Source organism: Ruditapes philippinarum, unplaced genomic scaffold (genome assembly GCF_026571515.1).
Source record: "Ruditapes philippinarum isolate M1 unplaced genomic scaffold, ASM2657151v2 ctg912_1_1_1_1, whole genome shotgun sequence".
NCBI classification, from domain to species: Eukaryota; Metazoa; Mollusca; class Bivalvia; order Venerida; family Veneridae; genus Ruditapes; species Ruditapes philippinarum.
Window position 1 is genome coordinate 70,382 of NW_026852834.1, and position 26,675 is coordinate 97,056.

General features: G+C 33.2%; 3 protein-coding genes across 3 annotated transcripts; 1 reads left to right on the top strand and 2 right to left on the bottom strand.

Annotated features, from left to right (window-relative positions):
- Positions 1–1,592: 1,592 nt before the first annotated feature.
- Positions 1,593–3,428, bottom strand: LOC132725702 (uncharacterized). Its single transcript, XM_060710887.1, has one exon. The coding sequence runs from the start codon at positions 3,426–3,428 to the stop codon at positions 1,593–1,595; it is 1,836 nt and encodes a 611-aa protein (XP_060566870.1).
- Positions 3,429–14,522: 11,094 nt separating this feature from the next.
- Positions 14,523–16,019, bottom strand: LOC132725622 (uncharacterized). The gene is made up of 2 exons (XM_060710772.1): positions 15,814–16,019; positions 14,523–15,686 (listed from the first exon to the last, which is right to left on the bottom strand). Exons 1-2 carry the CDS (start codon positions 15,966–15,968, stop codon positions 14,954–14,956), a joined length of 888 nt encoding a protein of 295 aa, XP_060566755.1. The 5' UTR covers positions 15,969–16,019; the 3' UTR covers positions 14,523–14,953.
- A 3,266-nt stretch (positions 16,020–19,285) lies between these two features.
- On the top strand, positions 19,286–23,769 carry LOC132725623 (zinc finger imprinted 3-like). The gene is made up of 2 exons (XM_060710788.1): positions 19,286–19,472; positions 22,056–23,769. Exons 1-2 carry the CDS (start codon positions 19,409–19,411, stop codon positions 23,228–23,230), a joined length of 1,239 nt encoding a protein of 412 aa, XP_060566771.1. The 5' UTR covers positions 19,286–19,408; the 3' UTR covers positions 23,231–23,769.
- Positions 23,770–26,675: the final 2,906 nt, after the last annotated feature.

The window sequence follows — 26,675 nt, forward strand, 5'->3', positions numbered from 1 at the left end:
CTTAAGAAAATTGTTGTTCGTCGTGTAACAATAAAAAAGAATGAAAATGTTACAACATACAAAATTTGCATGGCATATTTTACCTTTCATATAAATAACCATTAACCTAATGTCTTAATGAACTTATCTATAGCTAATACTAAAGACCGGTGGGGACCGGTTTCAACTTCATGAATTCACGATTTCAAATTCACGAATTCACGATTTTAACTCCATGAATTCACGACTTCAACTTCATGAACTCACGGTAGTTGCAATAGCTTCCACATTTGGAGTTGTACATTATCACGTTTGGGGATATTAAAATAACAATTTGAAATTGTTTTTACGTAAAAGTATAAAACATGGCCAAATTGAACGGACATACAGTCTAGCCTGACTCTGCAATGGTAGCAAAGGCGTAGGAATATAATCATGAATGCCGATAGGCCCAAGTGATTAATTACAAGGTATTTGAATGAATAAGCAGTGCATTATTATACTATAAAGCAAGATTTTTTTATCTTTCTGTTCTAACTACATTGAGCGTAGAAGACATGTGGTTTATTGACGCCTTACTGACGTCATGACATGTACGCATCCTACTTTTGCATATATCGTGTAATAATTGCCTTGATTGTCTGTTTGGTGAAGCGTGTTAGAATCTGTGAAAATTAATCAATTGTTATAACGATTTTTAACATGTTATATGGCACAGTATAAACTGTAGTAAGTTTATATGGTCTGAGCCGTTTAGCAAGGGTTAAATAGTACAAATGCTTACAAAACCGTTTTCATATACATGACCATATAAACGTTTTAACATCTCGATAAACTAATTAATACGTGTATATGTACATGTACGTGTATAGAATATTAAAATTGTGTAATATAGCACGTGGAGCACAAGCAGAAAAGTATTACTGAAATGTGTACCCTTTGAAACAGTTCCACTGCGTATCATTACTACATTTGAGCCGTGTCATGACAAAACCAACATAGTGGGTTTAAGACCACCATGGATCCAGTCCAGCCGCGTCACGACAAAACCAGCATAGTGCGTTTGCGACCACCATGGATCCAGACCAGCCTGCGCATCCGCGCATCCATGCTGTTCGCTTACAAACCCTATTACAAGTAGAGAAACTGATAGCGCACAGCATGGATCCTGATCAGACTGCGCGGATGCGCAGGCTGGTCTGAAAACCATGGTGGTCGCAAACGCACTATGTTGGTTTTGTCGTGACGCGGCACATTTGTATATGTACGTAGTTGTCCGTCATTATAAGTATTCTTTAACAATGACTGATAACTTCCATTTTAGACATAAAGTGGACATTCATTACAATAGACCGTATTCCTTAAAGGGCACATAATAATAATGATAACAATAATAATAATAATAATAATAATAATAATAATAGTAATAGTAATAATAATAATAATAATTATAACTACATTTTAAATATAAATGTATGAATTCCCTTTGTATATTTTTAGATTTATTGTACTATTATAGGACCTTGAATAAAAGCATCAAAGCAAATATTATATATAGATGACGTCACAACATAACAATTTTTCCACTTTGAAAATGTGTCACTTGATGGATGTCATGTGTATTTAAAGTTCTTGCAATAACAGAAAGGTTTCAAAAAGGAATCTTCAACACAATATGATTGATTACCATATCTATCTAATCGGAACGGTTCTTCAATCATCGTCATTTCGTCCTTGATCCCTTTCGGGCCAAATTCCGCATAGTCTACAGTTCCTTCAAATAAAGCGTTTCCATGATTCGTATGAAACAAAATGAAATAACGACCAGTCTGGTCTTGTTTTGTATTAAAATTTGATAGTAATTTATTAAGTATTCCTTTAGGAGCATTTGGTATTCGACCAAAGGTGTCCTTATCACTCATTGAGTACGTAACTGAAGCTTCTGTCACATTATGAAGAGAGAGGATATCACATTCACTTTGATATTTTGATAAAATATTATTTATTTCGTTGACAAGAAACTTGGCTAAAGAATAAATAAATCCATTGTTGATGGAAACAGGCACTTTATCATCGCACATGCAATACCTTTTTTCTATACCGGCGTCAAGACATGTTCTTTCACGAGGTATCTCATAGAATATATTCCTTCTAATGATATTACCGATCATGGTTGTGTTCTTTTGTTTGGTGAAGGCAACATCATGAACTAAATCGAATGTGGTTTGATATATATCATAAACAGAGAGAAGTCGTTTGGTGTTCTTTAACATTGTTTCGTGTATCCAACTGTATTTTCTTTTCAAATATTCAGGTACGTGTATCATAAGCCATGGTTTGTTACTTTCGGCCCTGCCAACATGGGTCAGCGAAGGTCCGCCACCTCGATATCCATGGTCGCTTAACAGAATCAAAATGGTGTTCTTTGTTTGGTTTTCATATTTCAACCATTTAAGAAAACCCAACAATCGGTTATCCTCATGACGTAATGTGGTGAATGAAGAATGACTAGCTTGGTTATTCCATATAAATGCATATTTTCGTTTGTTTTGGTATTTCACTAAAAATCCTTTCAAGTATTCTATTTCTAATTCTAAGTAGTTATTCACACCATAACAAAATTGAGATGCTTTCCGCAAGTTCTCGATGATTTTTGGCACAAACTTGTCCATTCCGAGACCAAATGGACGGAAATAGAAGTCTGTTGGTTGATCCTTAAATCCACTTTTTCCAGTTCCTGAAAAGACCGCAATGTTGTTCCCGTCTTCTGCAAAAAACGTGGCAATCTGTTTTTTAACAATGTTTTCATTCCATATGATAGGCAAAGAATCTGCATACTTACGCAAATGAAGCACAAATGGAAAATTTCTGTTAGACTGACCAGTTAATAAAGGAAATACATTTGGACCTGTGTTTTCACCAACTTTACTGTAACCTTCAAAATCGTAGGCATGGAATTCTTCTAACAGAAACTTATAAGACTTTGGGAGATTGCGTATAGCATGCGAACGCGAAATAGAATCCATTCCAACTATGATCACACTGAGCTTATTTTCGCTCTCATCTTCAACATCGTCTGCCATTTTAGCATCATTATTCCAGGCAGGATTAAAGTGTAAATAATCATAAAACTCATTATCATTCACATCAACACAGCGCACGCGAAACACGTGACTTTTAATGAAAATTGGGGTCACAAATTTAACCTCATCTTCAAATATAACATCTTTATCTCCACCATTTCTTTTTAAGTTACTGTAAAAACATTTCACAAATCTTGTGTCTATATGATATTTTTCCATCACCGTCTCATTAAATTGTAGAAATCCTTTGTCAACAAACATTAGCTGCTTTCGTTTTGAACAATTATTTGGTGGCGTAATTTCTTCTATATATCGCTTTAACGATTGATCCCACGGGTTAAGCGTCACCAATTTGCACGGCTTCATTTCTAATTTCGATAATCCATGTATATACGTATATTCGGTGAAATAAACCAAAAAACACACAAAGCAAACGGTCAAGGCAATTCCGAAACTCTTTTTAGTTTTAGAGATTTTCGGTAGTTTTAAACACATTCCCATTTGTCGTTTCTCAAATAACAAATACCTGGTGCTGAAATATTTATACACAACTAACATACACGATACCGTTTATATATCGTATCCGTGTGCTAAATTTTAACTGCCTGTGTAGCTGAAATTAGTCGCATTGTATTGGTATAAATAGAACGTAGTCACAGTAAATATTAAAAACTTGGTCAAATTTAAGGGTTCACTTGTCGTGGGTTGACATGTGACAACATATAATATTACCCATCCTACCCTGTTGTATTATTTACAAAAAATATTAGTTTCAGTATTTGCCGTAACTTGAGATTTACATTTTTATTTATTTTCTTCAGCTTTGTACAAAATGCGTATTATATGCATGTATATATGTGACATTATTTGTAGAAGTAATTATTGACTCTGAAAAATCAAATTATGTTTTATTGCCATTCATTCTTCAAATATTAAGGTATTATTATTATTATTCTCCGCTGTAGTGGAAGAGAATTCGGTCACAGTAACAGTAACTCGTACAATATGTTAATATATAATCTCCACGCAGTAACCTCCCCTTCTTTTGTCGTAATACTTATAATCCGGAAGTACAAAACATTTATTCGGATTTGGATATAATCGTATTTAAGTTAGCATCCTTAAAATTCCCTAAATATAATTAAAATCAGCTCCTAAATCACGCTACGCATAAGGATCTAACATTCACTGGCTGTCTGATATTGTTCTTTTTCAATTTATGTAACCATTTGGATAATATATAAGTTAGGTTATTACATTATATGATACCAATTCTTCAATGTATGGTACCAAAGTAGCCATATATGGAACCAGATGTCCTGATATGAAACCGAATTATAAATATATTAATTCATTTTTACAATATATGAAACCAATTTATCAATGTATGGAACCAAAGTAGCAATATATGACTTGATTATCACTTTATATGATACCAGTTCTTCAATATATGGTACCAAAGAAGCCATATATGGAACGAGATGCCCTTATATGAACCGAATTATCAATATATTATGTCATTTTTACAAAATATGAAACCATTTTATTAATGTATGGAACCAAAGTAGCAGTATATAAGTTGATGTTACATTCTACGATAGCAATTTTCATTATATGGAACCAAAATAGCCTATTTCAAGTCAACATGTCAAAGGCCGAGGTCACTGGGTTCTGTTATTAATTACAATGCATACACTTTTTCATGAAATCAATTATTATTTGACTGGTTTATTTTTAAACTTTGTGAGTAGATTAACCTTGATGTGTCCTACTGGCCATGCCTATTTTTGATCAAATATAAAGGTCGAGATGAACTTATTATATTTTCTGATCGGAGATCAGTAAATACAAAGCGGACATTCAATCCCTGACACAGAAGTTTCACGACAAACCTAACAACAAGTAGTTCTCAAAAAAGCTAAAAACTAGCGATTTAAAAGAAAGAATTATATTTTTATTTTGTTACAAGTATCCAACAAATTACAATGCATTCAAAGTTTAAAAGTAGCGTTAAGTTATAGAATTGTCAATAAATGCACAATCACAAATTACGCGGATGAATATGATTTTCATCAATGAAAATGCTATTTTTAGCGATGTCGATTACCGAATACTACACAAATAAATCTGACTGCCGAGTAGTGGAATATATAGATTCTACATGTCGGACTGTTTGGGCGAGAAGATTTTCGCTAAATTATTTACTTCAATTTTAAACAGTAGGTTTATCCTGAATAAAATACCTCAAAATTAATAAGGATTACAAACCCGAAATGCAATGGAAATTCTAAATTTAGAATCACTTGATTTTATTCAAGCAATGTCTGTATAACTTCTTCGTGGTGCAGGGATTAAGCGCTCGTTTCGTGTGTGAGATATCTGCAGTTCAAATCCCAGTCGAGGCAACTTTTTTTAATTCTTTTTTAAGTGTCTTTGTTAAAGAAGTAGTTAGATATGCAAGGATAAAGTGTGGCTGTCATAAAAATGAACATAAATTATTTTTTGATGCAACTCTAGTTATGCAAAATTCCGTATGTATCAAACTCTGGTGCCTTGCAAGATGAATTATTGTAATTAAAAATAAACCTATACAGGAAAATACATACGGATATACAGTACGATTTAGATTACAAAGATCAGAAAATACCACAGAGCTTGCAGCCCTTTGATTTTTTAATGGTCAGTACGACCCAGTAGCTTAAATTATGATATACAACTCGTACATATATAACGATAAGTTTTGCCTGCCCAGCCCATTTTAAGTGAATGTGACGTTAAATTCAAATATTTCCTTATTTAGAAAATGTGCAGTATGCAATCAGTGAAGCACGCTGGTCTTTTGACAGTTCAACAAGGAATATTGGCGCGAAACTGTAATACCGGTGCAGGGATGGAATACAGCCTTTAAAAAGGTCCCATCAATATAATGACATTTTGGTTCCATATATTGCTACTTGGTATCATATATTGAAAAACTGGTATCATATTATGTAAGAATCAACTTATATATTGCTACTTCGGTTACATACATTGATAAACTGGTTTTATATATTGTAAAATTGATTTAATATACCAGGTATTGATAATTCGGTTTCATATATGGGCATCTGGTTCCATACATGACTTACTTGGATCCATATATTGAAGATCTGGTATCATATAATGTGATAATCAACTTATATTTTGATACTTCGGCTCCAGACATTAATAAAATTGTTTCATATATTGTAAAAAGGAATTAATACATGTATATTGAAAATTCGGTTTCATATAAGGACATGTGGTTCCATACATTGCTACTTTGGTACCATATATTGAAGACCTGGTATCATATAATGTAATAATCAACTTATATATTGATTCTTTGGTTCAATAAATGGATGAAATGGTTTCATATATTGTAAAAGTGAATAAATATATTGATAATTCGGTTTCATATAAGGACCCCTGGTTCCACACATTGCTACTTTGGTTCCATATATTGAATAATTGGTATCATTTATTGTGATAATCAACTTAAATATTGATACTTCGGCTCCAGACATTGATAAAATGGTTTCATATATTGTAAAAATGAATTAATATATTGATAATTCGGTTTCATATAAGGATATCTGGTTCCATACATGACTACTTTGGTACCATATATTGAAGAATTGGAATCATTGATTGAGAAAATCAACTTACATATTGCTAACTCGGCTTCATGCACTGACGGTATATGGTTTCATATATTGTAACTGTGGATTAATATAATGGATTCCCGTTAAATAAGAAGGTGTTTTCAAGTCATATGTAGTCGAAGTGAACTTATATATTATCCAAATGGTGAAATAAGTTGAGAAAGAACAATATCAGACAGCCATGGCTTTCCATATTCATCCATATCATGGTCTTTGTTTGTTTGTTTTGGGTTTTACGTCACATCGATACAGTATAGGTCGCCATGGCTTTCCATATTCATCCATATCGTGGTCTTTGTTTGTTTGTTTTGGGTTTTACGTCACATCGACACAGTATAGGTCATATCGCGACGTTCAAGCTTTACTGGTGGAGGAAGACCTCAGGTGCCCTTCCGTGCATTATTTCAGGCACGAACGGGCACCTCAGTAGAACCACCGACGTTCCGTAAGCTAGCTGGATAGCTTCCTCACATGAAAGAATCCCTGTCGGAATTCGAACCCACAGCGGTGAGGGGCAAGTGGTTTGAAGTCAACGACCTTAACCACTCGGCCACGGACACCCCAATATCGTGGTCTTTCAAAGGCGGCCTATCATTATTTTGAAAGCGATGCGGTTTCTAATATAACAATTGGAAAACCAATACTGAGTAGGTAATTTTCACGATGACGTTATCCATATAGTTGACAGGTATTTTTTTCTGATATTTCAACATTTTTTTTCTAACAAAAAACAAAAATTTGGTTTATTTCCACGGATAACGGTATTAAAATAGTTTGATTGCGCATGTTATTCGCCTATATGACTGAAATACTGTTGGAAAAGGCGTAAAATGAAACAAACAAACAAAAAATTAAATCTTACATATAACTGTTATATAATATGAATTTCACAGGAATCTCAAATCCATTCAATGAGTCACAATCATGATTGTTCAATGAAAAAAGAACTAAATTTCATTTTAACAGTTGAAATTTAATAATTTAAACTGAGCTGTACTATATTTTATATATTGCAAAACAGGAATTCATCATGATATTTTCATTTCTCATAAATTTACATGTTAACAAACGAAATGTCAGCAGCCCTCTGTTAGGATGTTATACATATTCTAGAAGGTGTACAGACATAATCCCCTTCGGACAAAATTCCCTTTCGCATACCCGGACAAAATCCCCCTCATGGGCGGACATTATCCCCTTCATGTGTTTGCACGGCTGGACAAAATCCCCTTACCTACCCAGACAAAATCCCCTTGTTTCATAGGTTTCTAATGTATTATTATGCTCTATAAAAATTGATTTTGTCTGACATTCATTTTAGAATGGTAAGGAAACAGATTGAACAAAAATATTCATTTAAAGGCATTTATTTAAGTAACTTATGGTACATTATGCATTTAGAAAATTGTTAATAGTCTTCTTCTACCTTATATACAATCTTGAATAACTAATACATTTAAACTCGGACACTCCAACTTGTTAAAATCTTGCAAAATAACTGTGATGATAAACCATTTTGTTGAACATGAAAATACAAAATCTACAATGTACTGCTCCGCAAGTTTAAATTATTGCTCCGCGCCCACAGGCGCGTAGCTATTTGTGTTTACTTTTTTTTTTGTCCATGGGCCCGGATTTGATCAATAAATCCTTTCGATTTACAGCTAAAAGTAAATCCGCATTCAAGAACTCCTTTCGATTTCTATATTGTTTTCCCCGTCGGTGATTCGCAGCATGTCATATAAATGAATGAGAACCGGAAAGCAGTTCTGCTGTACATGAATTCGATAGCTATAAATGTTCTGATTTTTGACACTTAGGTTATAAATTTGTTATTTCCCTTTTTTAGTAGTACATGAAATTATAATTTGTTACATTTTGAATTACATTTACACGCAGCAAGTATACTATTAGTAATTGAATTTGTCAATATAAAGAATATTTCAGGCATAAGACTTTAACAATTTTGCTTTTGATAATTATTTTTAATTTATATTTATGAAATTAAATGTTTAATAATAACATGTTGATATATTGGTTGTTTTGAAATTTATATATTCATATAGCATACCACTTTGTGAAAAAGAAAAAAATTAAGGTTATGACTGGTGACATGTTTGGGGGTCCGTACTCGACAGCGAAAGCTGCATTTTGTGGCCTTACGAGCTGATGGACCCTCATTAAGCATAGGCTATAGATAGATATTATGATAACAACAGAAACTTTGATCTGAAGTGTAATGTTTTTTTTGAATGGTTTTAAAGCAATTCAACAAAAATATATATTGATCTCCCAATAAATTAATTAACAATTGTTTTTTTTTATATATTACCAATGTCAAATAGCTTTCATATCTTTGTCTCGCACGAACATGATGTTAGTGAATTTCCTCATACCTGCCTAAAATTCAGGTAACAGTCTTCTATTATATTGATAAATACTGTATCACCATGTAACGCGTGTATAACAAACAAAAAAATTCCTGAATTTGGTCTTTTATAATTCATCCCATTTTTTCATTCAAGAGTGTGTTCTACTTTCAGTATTGAAAGAAACCATTTTTTTTTAAATTTGACATGAAAAAATGCATGTAATATTACTATATTATAGTATTAGTCCCTTTTGTTACTATTTGTATATTTGTTACAATTATAATAATAAAAAAAAACAACAGACTTTGATATTTTTATCATCTTATGTTACTGACTACAGTAGTGACACAAACAGAACACAGTACAGTCATGTCACATAACATTTACAAGTCTTGTAAGTCTTGTTTGTATTCAATGGAATTACTTTCCTTACCAGGTAGGCATCAGTGAAAGCATTTTTATATTAAATATCTTTCCCCTCTTTTTAATTATGGACAGTGCATAAGATAAGTATAATTATGCAAAAAATGGTTTACAAAACATTCGGAAAAAATCTACAATAGTACTTAATCTGAATATAACATGACCTGTGCGTAGGAATGATTTTGTAAGGTATCTGTAATGAGCACATTTTTTTTTGCGCGGAGCTTCTCAATTGCTGCATTGCAGCAACATTTGTACTTGTAATGTAAGTTATTCAAAATTGTATATAATGTAGAGGAAGAATGTTAACAAATAAGTAACGATTCGCCACAATAACGATTCACCACATAAGGATTTGCAGCAATGAAATAATGATTTGCCACAGTTAAACAACGATTTGTCACAATATTATTATGATATGGAACGCCTGGACTGTCTTATGTGTAGAATGACTGATATACATGGTTAAATGCCATTCTGTTGAGTCCGAGATATAATATGCTGGGTCAAAATCCCAATATACTGGGTGGAAATCCAAATGCGCTCAGTTATTGAAGTGTAATGTTGTGTGCTGATTACATTTTATTCAGTCAAGTCAATGTATTGTCGGGTGCATTAGTCGTTCTGTTCAGTTCTTAAATCAAACAGGCATGTGGTAACACAATTATGTTGAGCTAAAAAGATATGTTGTAGGGTGTGACAGTTGTTATGTTCGGTTAAAATAGCTCTTCTCATCATGTTCAACCATGAAAATCAACAGTTGAGTGGTACTATCATTTCGTTTGGCTGAGGCAGTGTATTATTGGGTGATACTTTTATTATTTTCAGTTGCAATGACATGCTGTTGGGTGCTTTATTCAGACTGTTCAGTCGTGAAATAGAACTCTTGAATAGTACTATCATTATGTTCAGTTCAGATGATATACTGTTCGGTGCAGAGGTCATTCTGTTGAGTAGTGAACACAAAATGTTGTGTGATACCGTTATTATGTTCAGTTCAGATGATATACTGTTTGGTGCAGAGGTCATTATGTTCAGTAGTGAACACAAAATGTTGTGTGATACCGTTATTATGTTCAGTTCAGATGATATACTGTTCGGTGCAGAGGTCATTATATTCAGTAGTGAACACAAACTGTTGTGTGATACCGTCATTATGTTCAGTTCAGATGATATACTGTTCGGTGCAGAGGTCATTTTGTTCAGTTCAGATGATGTACTGTTCGGTACAGAGGTCATTATGTTCAGTAGTGAAGACAAACTGTTGTGTGATACCGTCATTATGTTAAGTTGAGATGATATACTGTTCGGTGCAGAAGTCATTATGTTCAGTAGTGAACACAAACTGTTGTGTGATACCGTCATTATGTTCAATTCAGATGATATATACTGTTCGGTGCAGAAGTCATTATGTTCAGTAGTGAACACAAACTGTTGTGTGATACTATCATTATGTTCAGTTCAGATGATATCCTGTATGGTGCAGAGGTCATTATGTTCAGTAGTGAAGACAAACTGTGGTGTGATACCGTCATTATGTTCAGTTCAGATGATATACTGTTCGGTGCACAAGTCATTTGACAATGCGCTGAGTGGTCAAACAATTATGTTGGTTTCATTCGGATATCTTCGCGCTAAACAAGATGGCGGGCGGGGGCACCTAATATCCATAGGTCACGTCGAGGCTTATGACCACTAAATTGCCAAAACAATTTTCTTCCCCGTAAATACCATCGGGAGCTTAAAAACGTTATTTCCATAAATTGGACAGATCGTATGGCATATTTAATACCCAATGGGTATTTTATCAAGTTAATTTATGACTGTACTATACTTTTACAGTCATAATGGGCACAGTTTATAAACTTAAAATATGGGTAAGGGTAGCCTGTTCAAGTCACACATGACCACCGTAAATAAAACTTGAAATATATGTGTTGGTAACTTTTTAGACTCACAAGTCGACATATCAAACGAAATTTAAAATATGAAACATAATATACAAGTAAGGCAAACCTATTTGAGACACACACGGCCACAGTATATGAACGTTAAATATAAGTATGGAAACCCCATTTGAGACATACATGACCACAGTAAATGGAACATTATATATAAGTAAGGGTAGCCTAATAAAGTCAAACATGGCCAAGTATAAAGAAAACTCTATATAAGTACAAATACAAATAATACAAATAACAGACATTTATATAAAATGTTCCATATACTTTAGTCATATGTGACTCATATAGATTTCCCTTACTTAAAGGAACTCAACTGAGGTTTATAAGCCTAGAAACATGAAGTTTCATTTTTTCACATAGATAAACATGAGCACTTAAAACATAAATATTAATAAAATATAACCAAGAAATATAGAAGAAATACATTGAAAATCATATGTTTGTGCTATTCTCAGTCCGATTTGAGTGAAAAGCGGTTAAACGCTTTTCAATTTTGGGTCATTTTTCACTATTATAATAATTATTCTGGAAAAACTGAGCAAGCTTATGATCTATAATTGTGCACATAAGTTATTAGTATAGATCTACATCAAATGGAGTAATAATCTCAAAAAATTATTTCCAGTCCCATCATGTCAAAAAACCTCAGTGGAGTCCCTTTAAACATAATGTTCCATATATTTTGGCCTAGTGTGACTCAATAAGGTTATCCTTACTTATATAGAATGTTCTTTATATTGTGGGTATGTGTGACTTTATTGCGCTATCCTTACTTATATTTAATGTTCCATATACTGGCCATGTGTGACTCAAATAGGTTTCCCTTACTTAGATAAATTATGTTCCATTTATTGTGGTTATGTGTGACTCAAATGGGTGACCAACACATATATTTTAAGTTGCATATGCTGTGGCCATATTCGACTTTAATAGGCTACACTTACTTATATGCTCCATATACTGTGGCCATGTGTGATTCAAATAGGGTTCCCATACTTGTATATGATGTTTTATATTTTAAATTTCGTTTGCTGTGTCCATTTGTGACTCTTATAGGTTATCAAACAGATCAATCTTAAGTTTTATTTACAGTGGTCATATGTGACTTTAACAGGCTACCCTTACCCATATTTTAAGTTTTTTATACTGTACCCATTATGATTAACTAAATAAAATACCCATTGGGTATTTAAAAGTCCAATTAACGTTCTTAAGCCCCCGATGATATTTACGGGGAAGAAAATTGTTTTGGCAATTTAGTGGTCATTAGCCTCGACGTGACCTATGGAAATTAGTCGCTCCCATCTTTTGCCCGAAAATATCCGAATGAACCCAACATAATTGTGGTATCACACAACAGTTTGTGTTCACTATTGAACATAATGACCTCTGCACCGAACTGTATATCATCTGAACTGAACATAATGATAGTACCAAAAAACCACTGAACATAACGACCTTTGCACTGAACAACGCATTGACTTGACTGAAGAAGATATAATCAGCACACAAGATAATGATAGTACCATTTAAGATAATGATTGTACCATTTAACAGTTCTATTTCACGACTGAACAGAAGTAATAAAGCACCCAACAGCATGTCATTGCAACTGAAAATAATAAAAGTATCACCCAATAATACACTGCCTCAGCCAAACAAAATGATAGTACCACTCAACTGTTTATTTTCATGGTTGAACATGATGAGAAGAGCACCAAACAATATATCATTATAACCGAACATAATAACTGTAACACCCTACAACATATCTTTTTAACTCAACATAATTGTGTTACAACAAGCCTGTTTGTTTTAAGAACTGAACAGAACGACTAATGCACCCGACAATACATTGACTTGACTGAATAAAATACAGTCAGCACACAACATAGTACTTCAATAACTGAGCACATTAGGATTTCCACCCAGCATTTTGTATCTCGGACTCAACAGAAAGACATTTAACCAGGTATATCATTTATTCTTAACATAAGACAGTCCAGGCGTTCCATATTATGACCATAATTTTCTTAGCTTGACTGGTCTTTAAGTTCAATTAAATCAGCATTTTTGAAAATAATTTGACAATGACAATGATCATGTTTCTTAATATTAGTAATATGAAGTTATGGCCACCAGCGGGAATTTTCAATTTTTCTAAGTAACAGGAGTACGAGAAAATTACTACATGTTGAAATTGATATTGAATTAAACCTATACATGTACATTTGTTTTAGGTCTTGTCCATAATACAATATCTTTTCGTGACCTAGATCTTAAGTTATATATTTTGTTGTCGGATAAAGTCATCAGTTCTGTCATAAGTCGGTGCCATGTTATTTAAAGTTTTAAAAACAAGCACCGCCGTGTGGTATTTACATCTGTCAAGGAACGGTAACCAGTTAAGAGTTTCGAATAGATTTATTGACGGAGATCTTTGTGGTTGCTGTAAAATGATTTTAGAAATTCGTTTTTGTAATTTACAAACATTATTTATGTAGTTTGTGTTTCCTTTACCCCATATAATACAACAATAGTCCATAATGGGCAATATATATGCATTGTAAAACAATAATTTCATATCAAAGTGCAAAAAATACGATATTTTTTTCAATAAGGCAATTTTTCCGTTAAGTTTTTTACAAACAAAGTATTTCATGGTCAACCAAATCAAAGGCTTTCTTTAAGTCTAAGAATACAGTCCCGATAATTTTTCCACTGTCAACATCTTTTAACCAAGTATCTATTAAACTTAAAAGGTGGAATTGTTCACCATCATTGTAAACGGAAACCACATCATAAATGAAAGTTATCCATAAAATCGACAACATTGTAACATTAATGCAACTGTTGGTTTTTTTTGTTGTTGTTTTTTTGTTGTTGTTCTTTTTTGTTTTGTTTTTTTTACAAAATTTGCATTAATTTTTTTTTTCAACCGAAGCACGTGTAAAATTCTTTGTTATGGACATAGGAACACGGCAAGGCCAATGAAATAAACGCTCTGAAAACCGTTAATGAAAATTATCACACATGTATTAACCGAGATATATTTACATGTACTTGTTCACCATTAAGATATGAACCAATCACAAAATGAATATTATGTCAATTCTTGGTTGAGCCCCTTTTCAAAATTTTAGCTTTTTCAAAAGGTACAATTATGTCAAACTTTGTAAAATGGATTTTCACTGTACATATTGCGGACAACTAATCAGATGATATAAATAAAATAGATGGTGTAAAGCTATCAATCAATAATCGATATGAGCTCGATATTTGAATATATTGGTAAGATTTTAAAATCTCATAAAAAAAAATCTTCATATAATCTACAATTGAAATTGAATATGTTATCCTGAAAAGACAAGGCAAAATATGCCTAAAAATGGAGCTCTAGTCGAATGCTGGAATTTATGCGCATGATGAGATGTCGGTCTTTTTTTACTTCAAAAAAATCTAAGATCATCAATAAGTTGCCACACATATCTGTCTTTATCTTCCAACATATCGATGACATCCTCGATCATTTTATGCTGCTTTGCATTTTCAATCTCGTATACAGAAATCTGTTCAGTGGTCATCGTCAGATACTCTCCCCAGCGACGAATGAGCAACTCGGCTGTATATTGTATCAACGTGTTTAATTCCCTCTCAACTTCTGCACATCGGTTTACCGTTTTCCATTCATTTTTACTGACCGATTTGATTTCATCACATTTTTTTGTCCTTTTCCCCTTTCGTTTTCTTCCCTGCTTTTTTGAACGAAACCTGGTTAGTTCTGTTAGACAATCCTTAGCTTTGTTGCTTAAAAAATCACTATCTGCTGTAGCATTCTTATTCCTCGAAACACCTGCGCCCCCTTTGAATCCTACTGTAACCACCTTTCCACTTTCACTATCAAGGTCTTGATTTTGAGTTTTATTACCTGTAGACGGTCCTGGTAATTCATCAACAAACTTCACTTTCCTGATGGTTGATTTTGTTTTTGCAGAAGATAAGTCACGTGAATCTGTATTAGTTTTTTGTATGTTTTCCTCATATGTTTGGCCATTTATTACATCCAAAGACGTCATGTTAACCATACGTTGAAATACTTGTTGAATAGAATCGGCGTTTAGAGAAGGCACATCGTCTTCATGGTAAGAGTTATCATCTGATGAGTCGTCTATTTCATGTGAACTAAAAAAAAACCAAATCATTTTATAAATGTCTGAATTGTTTCTATATGTGAGTTTAAGTTCAAACAAACGTATAAGAAGATTATCAGAATGAACATTTGTATCAAATAAATTAAAAGTTGACTTACTCGTTCTGTTTGAAATCTTTCGAAGTGTAGACATGGTCGTTGTGAATTTTGTGCAACAGTTCTGTAGCGGGAAACAATGACGCTATTTCTTCTTTTGTAAACTCTTTCAACCCCTCGTCTGAGTTTCTGTTAGCATTTTCTTTCAGTACCCGCATCTTCCTAATTCAATATTTAACCGTTAGATTTGGCGCGTTAATTGCTGTGTCAAAACAAATTATCACTACTGACGTCAATGACATGCGGACGTCGTTAATTCATGTGGAGCTATATATCGCTTTTCCGTGCTCGATTAGTAGGGATTACAGTCCTGGGTGTGGCATTTATTTTCATTTATGATTTGATTGAAGGCAATGATATATCTGACGCATAAGTCCGCAATTACTGACTCGAGGGTGTTAAGCATGATATGAAAACGTTCGAAATTAGCATGTTCATTTATCCAGAATACTTGAATTCACGTAATTATCTGCCCCCAGATATTGATGAGATTGATAAGTTTATTATTCAAATTCGACAAGGTCTCATGACTCGTGAGGATATAAAATACAACATATGTATATCACAAGACACTGTGCAAAGATAAATATGCAAACAAAATTTTAAAAATAACAACGGAGAATATTTGTACAATCAATTGCATGTTAAAATATCTTGGTAATAATAATAGCCTACTGTACATTTATAATAGTATTTAAGGTTAACATATGTATGTGGTGTATTCTATAAACTATCCTTGCTCTTCAATTTCACAAAATAACTATGTAAATTAGATCTGTTAAAAAATTCATTACAAAATAGGAATGTCCTGAGATTGTCAAAACGAAACACAAGACCGTTAACTGGTGCTTATCTACATAAGACAAGACAAGTAAATGATACCATATTTAAAATTTCATTTCAAGCAAGATGTTTCATTTTATTTAACATGAATACAACATTTTCTAGAGCTAGATGCTTTTTTAAAGATTTTATCATTATTTGGAATCGAACGTAAACCTTTACTGCTTTTTTAAAAAGCTCTTGATCCAATATTATTCTTGGTAATTCACCATTTTTGTCTTCAATCTGATTCCATTAAATACCTCGGGCTTTACAGTTCACACATTTAAGTAGAACATTTTTAAAAGGGCAAAAAAGAGGAAAATTAAAACTTGCGCAAAGCTATTCTCTTAAACTTTGCTAGATTAAAAAGAATAAAAAAACCCCAAATAGGTCTAGATGAAAAATGGATGAATTATCCAACTCTTAACCCTTTCCCTCATGAGCATATTGTGAAAAATGGCCGTTTTCACTGAAAAGCCTCCTGTTACAAGTTCAAATTGCTATGAAACTATGAAAAATGCTTCAATACTAATCAAACTTGGCACAAATGTCGACTGGACCATTGCCTTTGAAACGACATGCTCAGTCTTAAATTTCCTGTTACCATGGCAACGAGGGGACATCTCAAAATTGCCAAAAATCACTATTTTGCCTCGATTTTTTCCAACAAAATTTATTTCAAAGTGCTGCAACTTCTCAAGGGATTGAGATAGAGTCAAAGGCTTTTCAGCGTTGGTTACACGTTACCTCATGATCGACCTGGGGTCATTTATAGCCTCTCACAAGTCCAAAATTTTCTTTACGATGAGGGGGACTCCGCCCCCCTTCAAACCCCCCAAACGGCGGCGGCGCCGAAAAAGTGCTCACTTTTTAAGCAACATTTCTCAAACCCAAATAGATTTTTTTTTCACTATTTCAGGCCTAAAAAAAGGGGGGGGGGGTCGAAAGTGCGTTGTTTCGCGTATATATGAGGTGAAGGGTTAAAACTTACAAAATCAAGCATACCAACACTTTACTTTAAATTATTTTTGTTCCTTCATATTCAGTCAAAATGTTTTGCAAAGTTTAGAAAAATTATGTGTAAAAGATTTTTCTGCTATGATTCATCTGCTGATTTTTTTCTCCCAAAATGGGCATAGCATAACTCGAAGAAAATCATTTCGCATAAGCTACAATATAATGAAATATGTCACATAGAATTTCAGCAAATCTTGTATGTACCATCAAAGGTAATAAAGTAGCAAACACAATTTTGAAATAAAGCCATGGATTTTTTAGCTGCTCTTTCAAGAGAGCAAGAACGAAGTTGACCCTAATTCTGTTCATTAACTTATTTCAATTATAGATCCATATTTCTCTTTAAAAATTCATGAAAAATTTAAAGCACCATGCCTCGCTCCAGATTCATGCTTATTTTCATGAAAAGTTTGGAAATGTTTTTTGAATGTGTAATATTGTGAAGTAACCAAAAGGACGCAATTTACATATATTCTTTTATATATTCTTTTATTTCCTCCAATATTTGAAGAGCATAACATATATACATATAAAATTACAAATATTTACATGAAATGATAAAAAAAGAAAACATTTTATGATAACATAACATTAATAACAAGTAAAAAGAGGAAATTTTTTAAGACTGCACATGTCGAAAAGAAGTACAGGGTGAAAAATTAAGGAAACTTTAATGTTATACAACAGGTGTTATATTTGCTGTCATATTTTCCAAATATATCATATAAGCATGTTTCTTATAGTAACATTAGGCCTATTTACAGCATTGCCTTAGATATAATTCTAACATATACTGTGACATAATCATGATTGACACTTACAAACCACGTAAATATCTAACAGTGGTCAAAATATGCATTAATAGCCCTTACTGCGTTAGCAACTCAGTAGAAATATAGTTGTAAATACCGAAAAATCAGTCATTAATCGCACTTGATATACTGTTAAGTATTACTTGAATCTTGAAACTTCTTACTTTTCCTTTCATTTTTATACATTTTTTTTAAGTTTGATCTTATTGAACTATTTTGACTTATCTGGAGGCATGTAGCTTTAAGAAAATTCTCTCTTCCTTCTTTGCTTTTTTTTAAAATATGTATCTTTCGTGATCCCGAGCTGAAATTTGAATAATTTGAGAGATCTAGATTAGGGACTCTAATATACTACAATATTTCAAAAACACACACAGTTGTCACTTGATCCCTAGTCGCGTTCTAAGCATTATCCATTACAAAAACTGATCTAGGTTTCCTAATTATTGGTCAAACATTCTCTATAAAACTGTCATAGGTATAGATCTAAACGTTCTTTTTTTTCAAAAAGCGGACATTTTTACTGCATCGTTTTACCAGTCCATCACCACTACCATCACGTTACCTAGGTGGAAATTAAGGCGAGATGGCTTTCTCGTGATTACTCATTTGACTCATGAAACGGCATGATTGCAAAATTTTTATAAATATTATATGGTTAGATCTTTACGTATCTTTATTCTTACAGAAAAACTTGTAGTTAGAGTGAATCTTTTAGTAACTTAAAAATGTTTTACAAGAGATTTAACCCTGCTTCGTATTAGAGCTTAAATTATCAAGACCGTTGTATTTGATGACGTCATAACTATGTGACGAATTATGCCGCGAGAATCTGTATGTCAAAACAAGTGCTATCGTTAACGAACAATTCAATTCAGCCTGAAAAAAAAAATCAAAAGAAAGGACTGTTTTAGAAGCAAACTAGGTCGGCTTATTATCTCAATATGCCGAAAAGTTTTCTATTCAGTGTCAGAGATTACAGGGAAGGAAGTTACAGCGGAGGAAACGGTAAATATAAAAAATACTCTATTTTAACATTAACTTCCGGTTTATATTTGAACAAGTGCCCGTTATATATAGTAGAAAGAAATTGATCTAGTTTTTCTCAGGATTTTGGGAACATGACAAGGGTCTCAGAATTGGAAATTTTTTATTCATTTTAGATTTAGATTTTAAAATTTGGAAAACTTGCGCTGTGTTACATGTAGATCTATCAAATAAAGTACAGAAATCAAATATTTGGCTCCTTCAAGTTAGTTCAACTCCAAAAATACAGTATATTTCTCTTGAATAAGTCTACATTTCAATATTTGGAACATACAGATCTCTTGAATAAGTCTACATTTCAAAATTTGGAATACACAGTAAGCCTAATAATACATTCTGCTGTGGCATTTTGAAATAAAGATGAAGGGAGGAAAAGACGATTATTTTTAATTATTTTTTTTTAATTAGGAATTTCTTCATAAGATTGGAAAAAACGTACTTTTTGTGGATCAATATAAGTTCGATCATCAAAATTAGCAACAAAAAATAAAACAATAAAATAAAAATAATAAATAAATTAAAAAAAAATAATTGAAAAATAAATGAATAGAAAAATGAAATTGAGAGAAAAGAAACATCAGCAACCCTGAACACAGAAGTTTGTGAATACAGTAATGCAAACGACATTGATGTAGCAATAGGGCTACTGTACTGCAGTATTTGGGTAATTTTATTTGAAATTTTGTCAGTTTATAAAAGGCATTTCCTTAATATTTGAAAGGGCCATGCAGGGTAAAAATTCTTCCTAATTTATAAACTTACTGTATTGCTTTTATAAACAGAGTAGGAAGAATTATACTGTGCATGCAGTACCCTAAAAAATATGTCTTCATGGTTACAATAATTCTACCTGTGATCATTAAAACATCCTGGTTTCCTCATAGTTTATTTCCTAGCATGCTGCTGGAAAGCCTGTATTGATATGTGCATATGTGATAGTTACCCTTTGTCCCCATTTGTAGATGTCTAAACCTTGTGATGAGGGATGCCTTGCAATAAGAATTCTATTGCCTCGTCGATAATCATTATGATTTCCATTTCTTTTCTTTTTTAAGAAAATATTTCCATATAATTATTCTGTGAAAATTTTCAGAAGATTTCTGCCTTTTTAAAATGTGCACCTTTCCTCACCTGTTTTACAGCAAAAAAGATGTATTTGCCTTGCAATATGTATATACATGTGTGATTTTAATATAAGTATTCACACAGGTTTCAAATCTGTAATCACTACAGCCTACCAAAAGACCTCTTAATATTGAATTATTCTGCTCTACTACATATACATTCTTCCAATGAGCATACACATTCGGCGTGGGATGGCCATGTTGACATGGCTCTTGTTGTTATTATTATAATTATTATTATTATTATTATTATTATTATTATTATTATTATTATTATTATTATTATTATCAACAACAACGAGTAAAGTGAGGTCCCGATATGTGGTTTTAATCACAAGTCTCTTGTATGAACAAATTATTATATTTCACATTGGTGTCCAAGTATATAAAGAATTAAACAATATGTCCTCTCAATATATCCGAGACCTAGTAACCATATCTTATAATCTAATATCAATATCTCGCAGAAATTTAATTTTGTCCAGCAAACCACGTATTAATTATTTTAATGACAGTTTCAATACTATGTCATGGTCAGAATAATAAATAGAGTCTTTATTACCTCCGTTAGCGGAGAGCGGCCTGTATAGTAGTCAACATTTACACAAATATATGAATGTTAAGTATGAATAATTTCAAAATATAACCAAAAAAGTGATGACAAGACATAATTATCTCAACATTAACATATATATGTTATTTGTGTTTACGATGGTGTATTTTCATGCGTATTTTTATGTGATACCTTCTTTGAATAAAGATATTACATGTATTATCATCATGATATTTTATTATTATATCCTAATATATGAGATTACTTGCATCTAGAATAGGTGTAACCATACTATTGAATTGAGCGAAAAGTTTATTTTTTCGGAAAATAACCATATGACTTCTTAAATATGGAGATAGGAAGCATTGGACGTTGTGCTTGTGCACATTATTTATTCTGTGCTGAACTTCACGATAACCTTGGTATCAAAGTCCAATATATTTGTAACCAGGTCTAGCCTTAAAATTGTATTACTAAGCGGTACCCAATTTCTAAAAACCATAAACTCAGGTTTATTCCATCCCAGTATTTTTTTCATAAAATTATCTGCAATATTTACATACGGATGTTTAGCAAAATTATATTACGTGGAACAAACACCTTTAAAAAAGAAAAAGAAAACAGGAGAAGCATTATTTGCTGTCTATATAAAGTTGGTCCTTGTGAAAAAGAATATTTGCTCCCAAGACGATTTAAAAATGAATGCTAAGCAATTCCGACTTGATCTAAAGGTGAAAACAAGTGCGCTACCATGTTGTTTAATATCTTTTACGGAAATCACCCTTATTTCAGATATATTTAACAATAAATTTAACTTCATGCTTATTCATCTTGAAAATGCTTATGTTAATCTTTGAATAATTTCAGAATATAACAAAAATGTGATGACAACACGATCCGGATTATCCATCAAGAAAGTTTCATCAGACTCTAAACCAAGCTCAAACTCTCAACCGCAGACGTCTCAGAAAATAGAAAACGGCGGAACAAAGAGGCACCACCACCGGAAACACAAATCACTGAATCATATGTCAGTTGTTACCAGGTTTCATCTCTGTCAAAAGATCCCAGAGCTCGACCTTCCCGGAATAAATCACAAAGAATCGCTCCACCACATTGACACATATTCATGCACAGAGGTTTTTAAATTTGATGATGACGACGATACTGACGAATCTGACGAAGATGACAACGCCTTAGATGATTTTATTTTAAACATGGCAGAAAACATGAACAATAACAGAACCATGAGTGCTTGTGAAATCCTAGCAACGAAAGAGAAATGGTTGTTAAGCCGTAAAGATAAAGGATCGAGTTCGAAGGAAAGTAGCAGCTGTCCCCTATCAAGTTATTTTGCCAAAAATAGATTACCGGAAACAGTAAAAAGTTATAGCCTCCACAAAAATGATATAAACGGAAAGATCAGTAAGTATGAAAGGAAGACTGGAACAAACGGGGAAGAAGCTGTACACTGTATCACAGGAAGCGATAATGTCAACAGTGATTTTGACAGCGATGACACTTCATCTTCTGTCTGTAGCGACACTTTTTGCGACATTGATAACGCTCCTTTACTGCAGGTTTCCCAAGGCAGTACAGACCAGGAATATGAAACAAAAATATTGAAATTGAGAGATGCACAACTTAAAGTTAAGTTTATTGATGATATAAATGGACGTAAGGTTATCAAATGTACTGAGTGTGAAAAGTGTTTCACATTTATGTCCGGTTATATGACCCATTTAAGATCCCACATGAAGGCAAAGAGTACATGTTTCTTGTGCGGCAAAATATTTAGTAGGTCGTGGCTTCTGAAAGGTCATCTGCGCACGCATACTGGGGAGAAGCCGTTTGCCTGTGATCAGAAAGGTTGCAACAAGAGTTTTGCTGATAAATCTAACCTCCGTTCTCACATGATGATTCATAACGTGACGAAGAAAGATCACAGGTGTGACAAGTGTGGTCGCACGTTCGCACAGAAACGCTACCTGCATAAACATATGCAAGAAGTTTGCCGGGAAATAAGCCGCGTTGTTTCATAATTTCTCCATCAGAACAAATGGTTCTTATTATCTAACATGCAAACATGTTTAGAAATTCAACAGTTTTCGCTATTTTTTGGCTTTCTGTATGAACAAAGTACACCAATATGTGCTGAACTTCACTGCAGAAATGATTAAAAATGTGTATATCACTTATCAATTTTTTAAAGAAAGATTTTCTTTTCATATATTAAGAGATCTCATATTGAACAGACACAGATACCCGACTTATTTATCAAGTTAAATGTCTTTGAAACATTTTAGTTAATTGTCTACATAATTGTAAAAACTAACATTATTTTTTAGTACATTATCTTAAAGTTTTCAAAGAGTTCACAAATAAAAACGGCCATTTTGACCAAAGGGAGACAATACTGTAGCGGATTTTCAACAATTTAAGTTTAAACCCAAACGTGGTTATCTCAGTTACTTTGATGTATATATTTCTTACTCAACATAAATTATACCCTTATATTAAATATTGATATTGTATATGAAAATAAGTTCCTGATAAAGAAATAAAATATGTTTACCGGAAAGACTAATTGTTTTAATTTGTAGAAATAACGTGATACGCTCCTGTAAACACTCTAAATATTTAAACACGAATGGGACATTTATTACAACGATAAAAATGGTTTTCAAACAATTTTTACATATATGAAAAAATACCGTATACCATCAAGTCTCAATAAATTAAACTTGATGGTATACGGTATTTTTTATGTATGTAAAAAATGTTTGAAAACCATTTTTATCGTTGTAATAGATGTCCCATTCGTGTTTAAATATTAAATTTGTTTTGATAGAGTGTTTATAGGGGCGTATCACGTTGGGGGGGGGGGGGCAGGATCTGACCCCCAAGCGTCTGTGTTGTTGATTGGTAAGGGGGTGGGGGGCATTGGTTAAGGTTGAATATGGCCAACAAACATTGACTTGCCTACCAAATACTGCAAGGGTACAGAGATTCTTACAACAGTTATAATAAAATTTTTGTGTTTTGTTATGATTCCAAAATAGAGAGTATTTAGTCGCCGTCTTGTCCGTCCTTCTGTGCGTCCCTCCATTCATAAATCCAATGATTTATGAACTAAGAAGGATACATTTTATTGGTTTATGCGGAAAAATGCCACAAAAAGATCAAAGAAAAGGCTCATAAATAGGCCCTTCTGTCCCTCCATTCAGTCGAGAATAGCTTGAAAGTATAATTGATTGAAGTATTTGATTAAAACTTCACCTGAGGAGACGTGTTTCCAAAAAAATATTTCTACCTACTGATTTAAAAAAAAATAATATTTTTCTAAGGTTAGTAATGCTTGTCCGAAGTTAAACTAATAATTATTTCATGGAAACTTCACAGGTTATAAAATATATTAAGAGGATGTGCATTTCCAAAGAACTATAATTTCATAATCAATCACAATGAAAGTGACATGCACCGTCCGGGAATCGAAACCAGGTCACCCGTTTCACAGTTCAACGCTCTACCTATAGAGCTTACCGGACGACGTTACAAAGTTTTTTCAATTATTTCCTTTAATGATGCTTTATAAAGCATGTCCGCAGAGATTAGCGGGAGAAATTACAAAAAAATATGAGCCGTGTCACGACAAAACCAACGTAATGCGTTTGCGACCAGCATGGATCCAGACCAGCCTGCGCATCCGCGCAGTCTGATCAGGATCCATGCTGTTCGCTATCAGTTTCTCTACTTGTAATAGAGTTGGTAAGCGAACAGCATTGATCCTGGTCAGACTGCGCGGAGGCGCAGGCTGGTCTGGATCCATGCTGGTCGCAAACGCATTACGTTGGTTTTGTCGTGACGCGGCTCATATAGTAATAGGATGTGCAGTGTCAAAGAACCATAATTCTACAATTATTGAATTATTTCCCTTTATTATACTTATGGTTTTCGAAATAACTGATATCTCATTGAAACTTTACACATTTTTATAAAGAATAGTGAGAGGAAGTGCGGTGTTAAAGAACTATAACTCTTCATTAAGTACTTATAGTTTCTGGATTTTCTCCTTTAATAATATTTAATATTGCCTTATCCGGAGAGGTATTAAAGCTTCACACAATGACAGAGAAGAGCAGTGCCCAAGAAACATAATTCTACCTAATAGCTTGATTTTGAATTATCTCTTTCATATAATGCTTGAAATGTTTAAAAATTCTTGTCTGGAGTATAACTTCTTAAATGACAATTATCCCCCTTCTTGAAACTTACATATGCTGTACACTTTTGCTAATACATCCATTATTCATTGACTTCTGTCTTTCATATTTGATAGGCATATACCTTGGGTGGTCTTTTATTAAACTTTGGTTATGATGGGGTTAATGGGTTATTTGAGTCAAGGTCTCTGATGCTAAAAATAGATTTTATTTGCATCTTTGCTCATTCAGCTTTTGTCCATTGACTGATGTTTTTCAAATAAGGTAGGTGGATGGTTCGTCCTCTAACTGTACATGTTTTAGGTGGATAAAGGGAAACTAAGGTCAAGGTCAACTTTGTACGTTTGCATAAACTGCGCTTATTCATTGACTGGCGTCTTTCATTATTTGGTAGGTAAATAACTTGTGTAACTGGGCCTTGGAACTTGTTAACTGGGTCAAGGTTAGGAGGCTTACACTTTTACACTTTTGCTTATGCAGCCTTTTTATTGACTGATGTCTTTCCTATTTTGGAAGGTAGATACCTTGGGTATTCCTCTAACTGGTTTATTTGGGGCTAAGGTCACGGGTTCATAAATTAGATAGATTTGTTTAACATTTGTGCTCTTACTGCCTTGACAGATATGCATTGAAATCCACTGACATATGTACACGTTCGACCATCCATCGCCTAAAGCGATACTCTTGTTCTGTATAAGAAATGAGCCGCGTCACGACAAAACCAACATAATTGGTTTGCGACCAGCATGGAACCAGACCAGCCTGCGCATCCGCGCAGTCTGATCAGGATCCATGCTGTTCGCTATCAGTTTCTCTACTTGTAATAGTGTTTGTAAGCGAACAACATGGATCCTGATCAGACTGCGCGGATACGCAGGCTGGTCTGGATCCATGCTGGTCGCAAACCCTTTATGTTGGTTTTGTCGTGACGCGGCTCAAATATTTTCAGTGTAAATGATAATAAAACCCTGTAGAAAAATTATTATATCGACAAAACTAACGTTAACAAATATCTAATCGTGTTTCTCTAAGACTGATGAAACATATTAGCACATTTACACATAACATAACTTACATGGAAAATTACGATGTATAATAAAGTCCTTTATCTATGTGCATGCAATAAATCGAGGTAATATTATTTGTATTGATGTTTTTTCTTGTACCCTGTGATAACGTGCATGAAGATTGGATTGTTTTCATTACCGTTCCATTATATACATCATTATTGCAACTAAGTCGTCGGCATACTTTGTTCTTGATT

Bases quoted from the DNA above. Each gene is read 5' to 3' on its own strand.
- LOC132725702 (XM_060710887.1), bottom strand. From the start codon at position 3,428: ATGAAGCCGTGCAAATTGGTGACGCTTAACCCGTGGGATCAATCGTTA.
- LOC132725622 (XM_060710772.1), bottom strand. From the start codon at position 15,968: ATGCGGGTACTGAAAGAAAATGCTAACAGAAACTCAGACGAGGGGTTG. The intron at 15,687-15,813 runs GTAAGTCAACTT...GTTTTTTTTTAG, and splicing joins AAAGATTTCAAACAGAACGA to TTCACATGAAATAGACGACT.
- LOC132725623 (XM_060710788.1), top strand. From the start codon at position 19,409: ATGCCGAAAAGTTTTCTATTCAGTGTCAGAGATTACAGGGAAGGAAGT. The intron at 19,473-22,055 runs GTAAATATAAAA...GAATAATTTCAG, and splicing joins AAGTTACAGCGGAGGAAACG to AATATAACAAAAATGTGATG.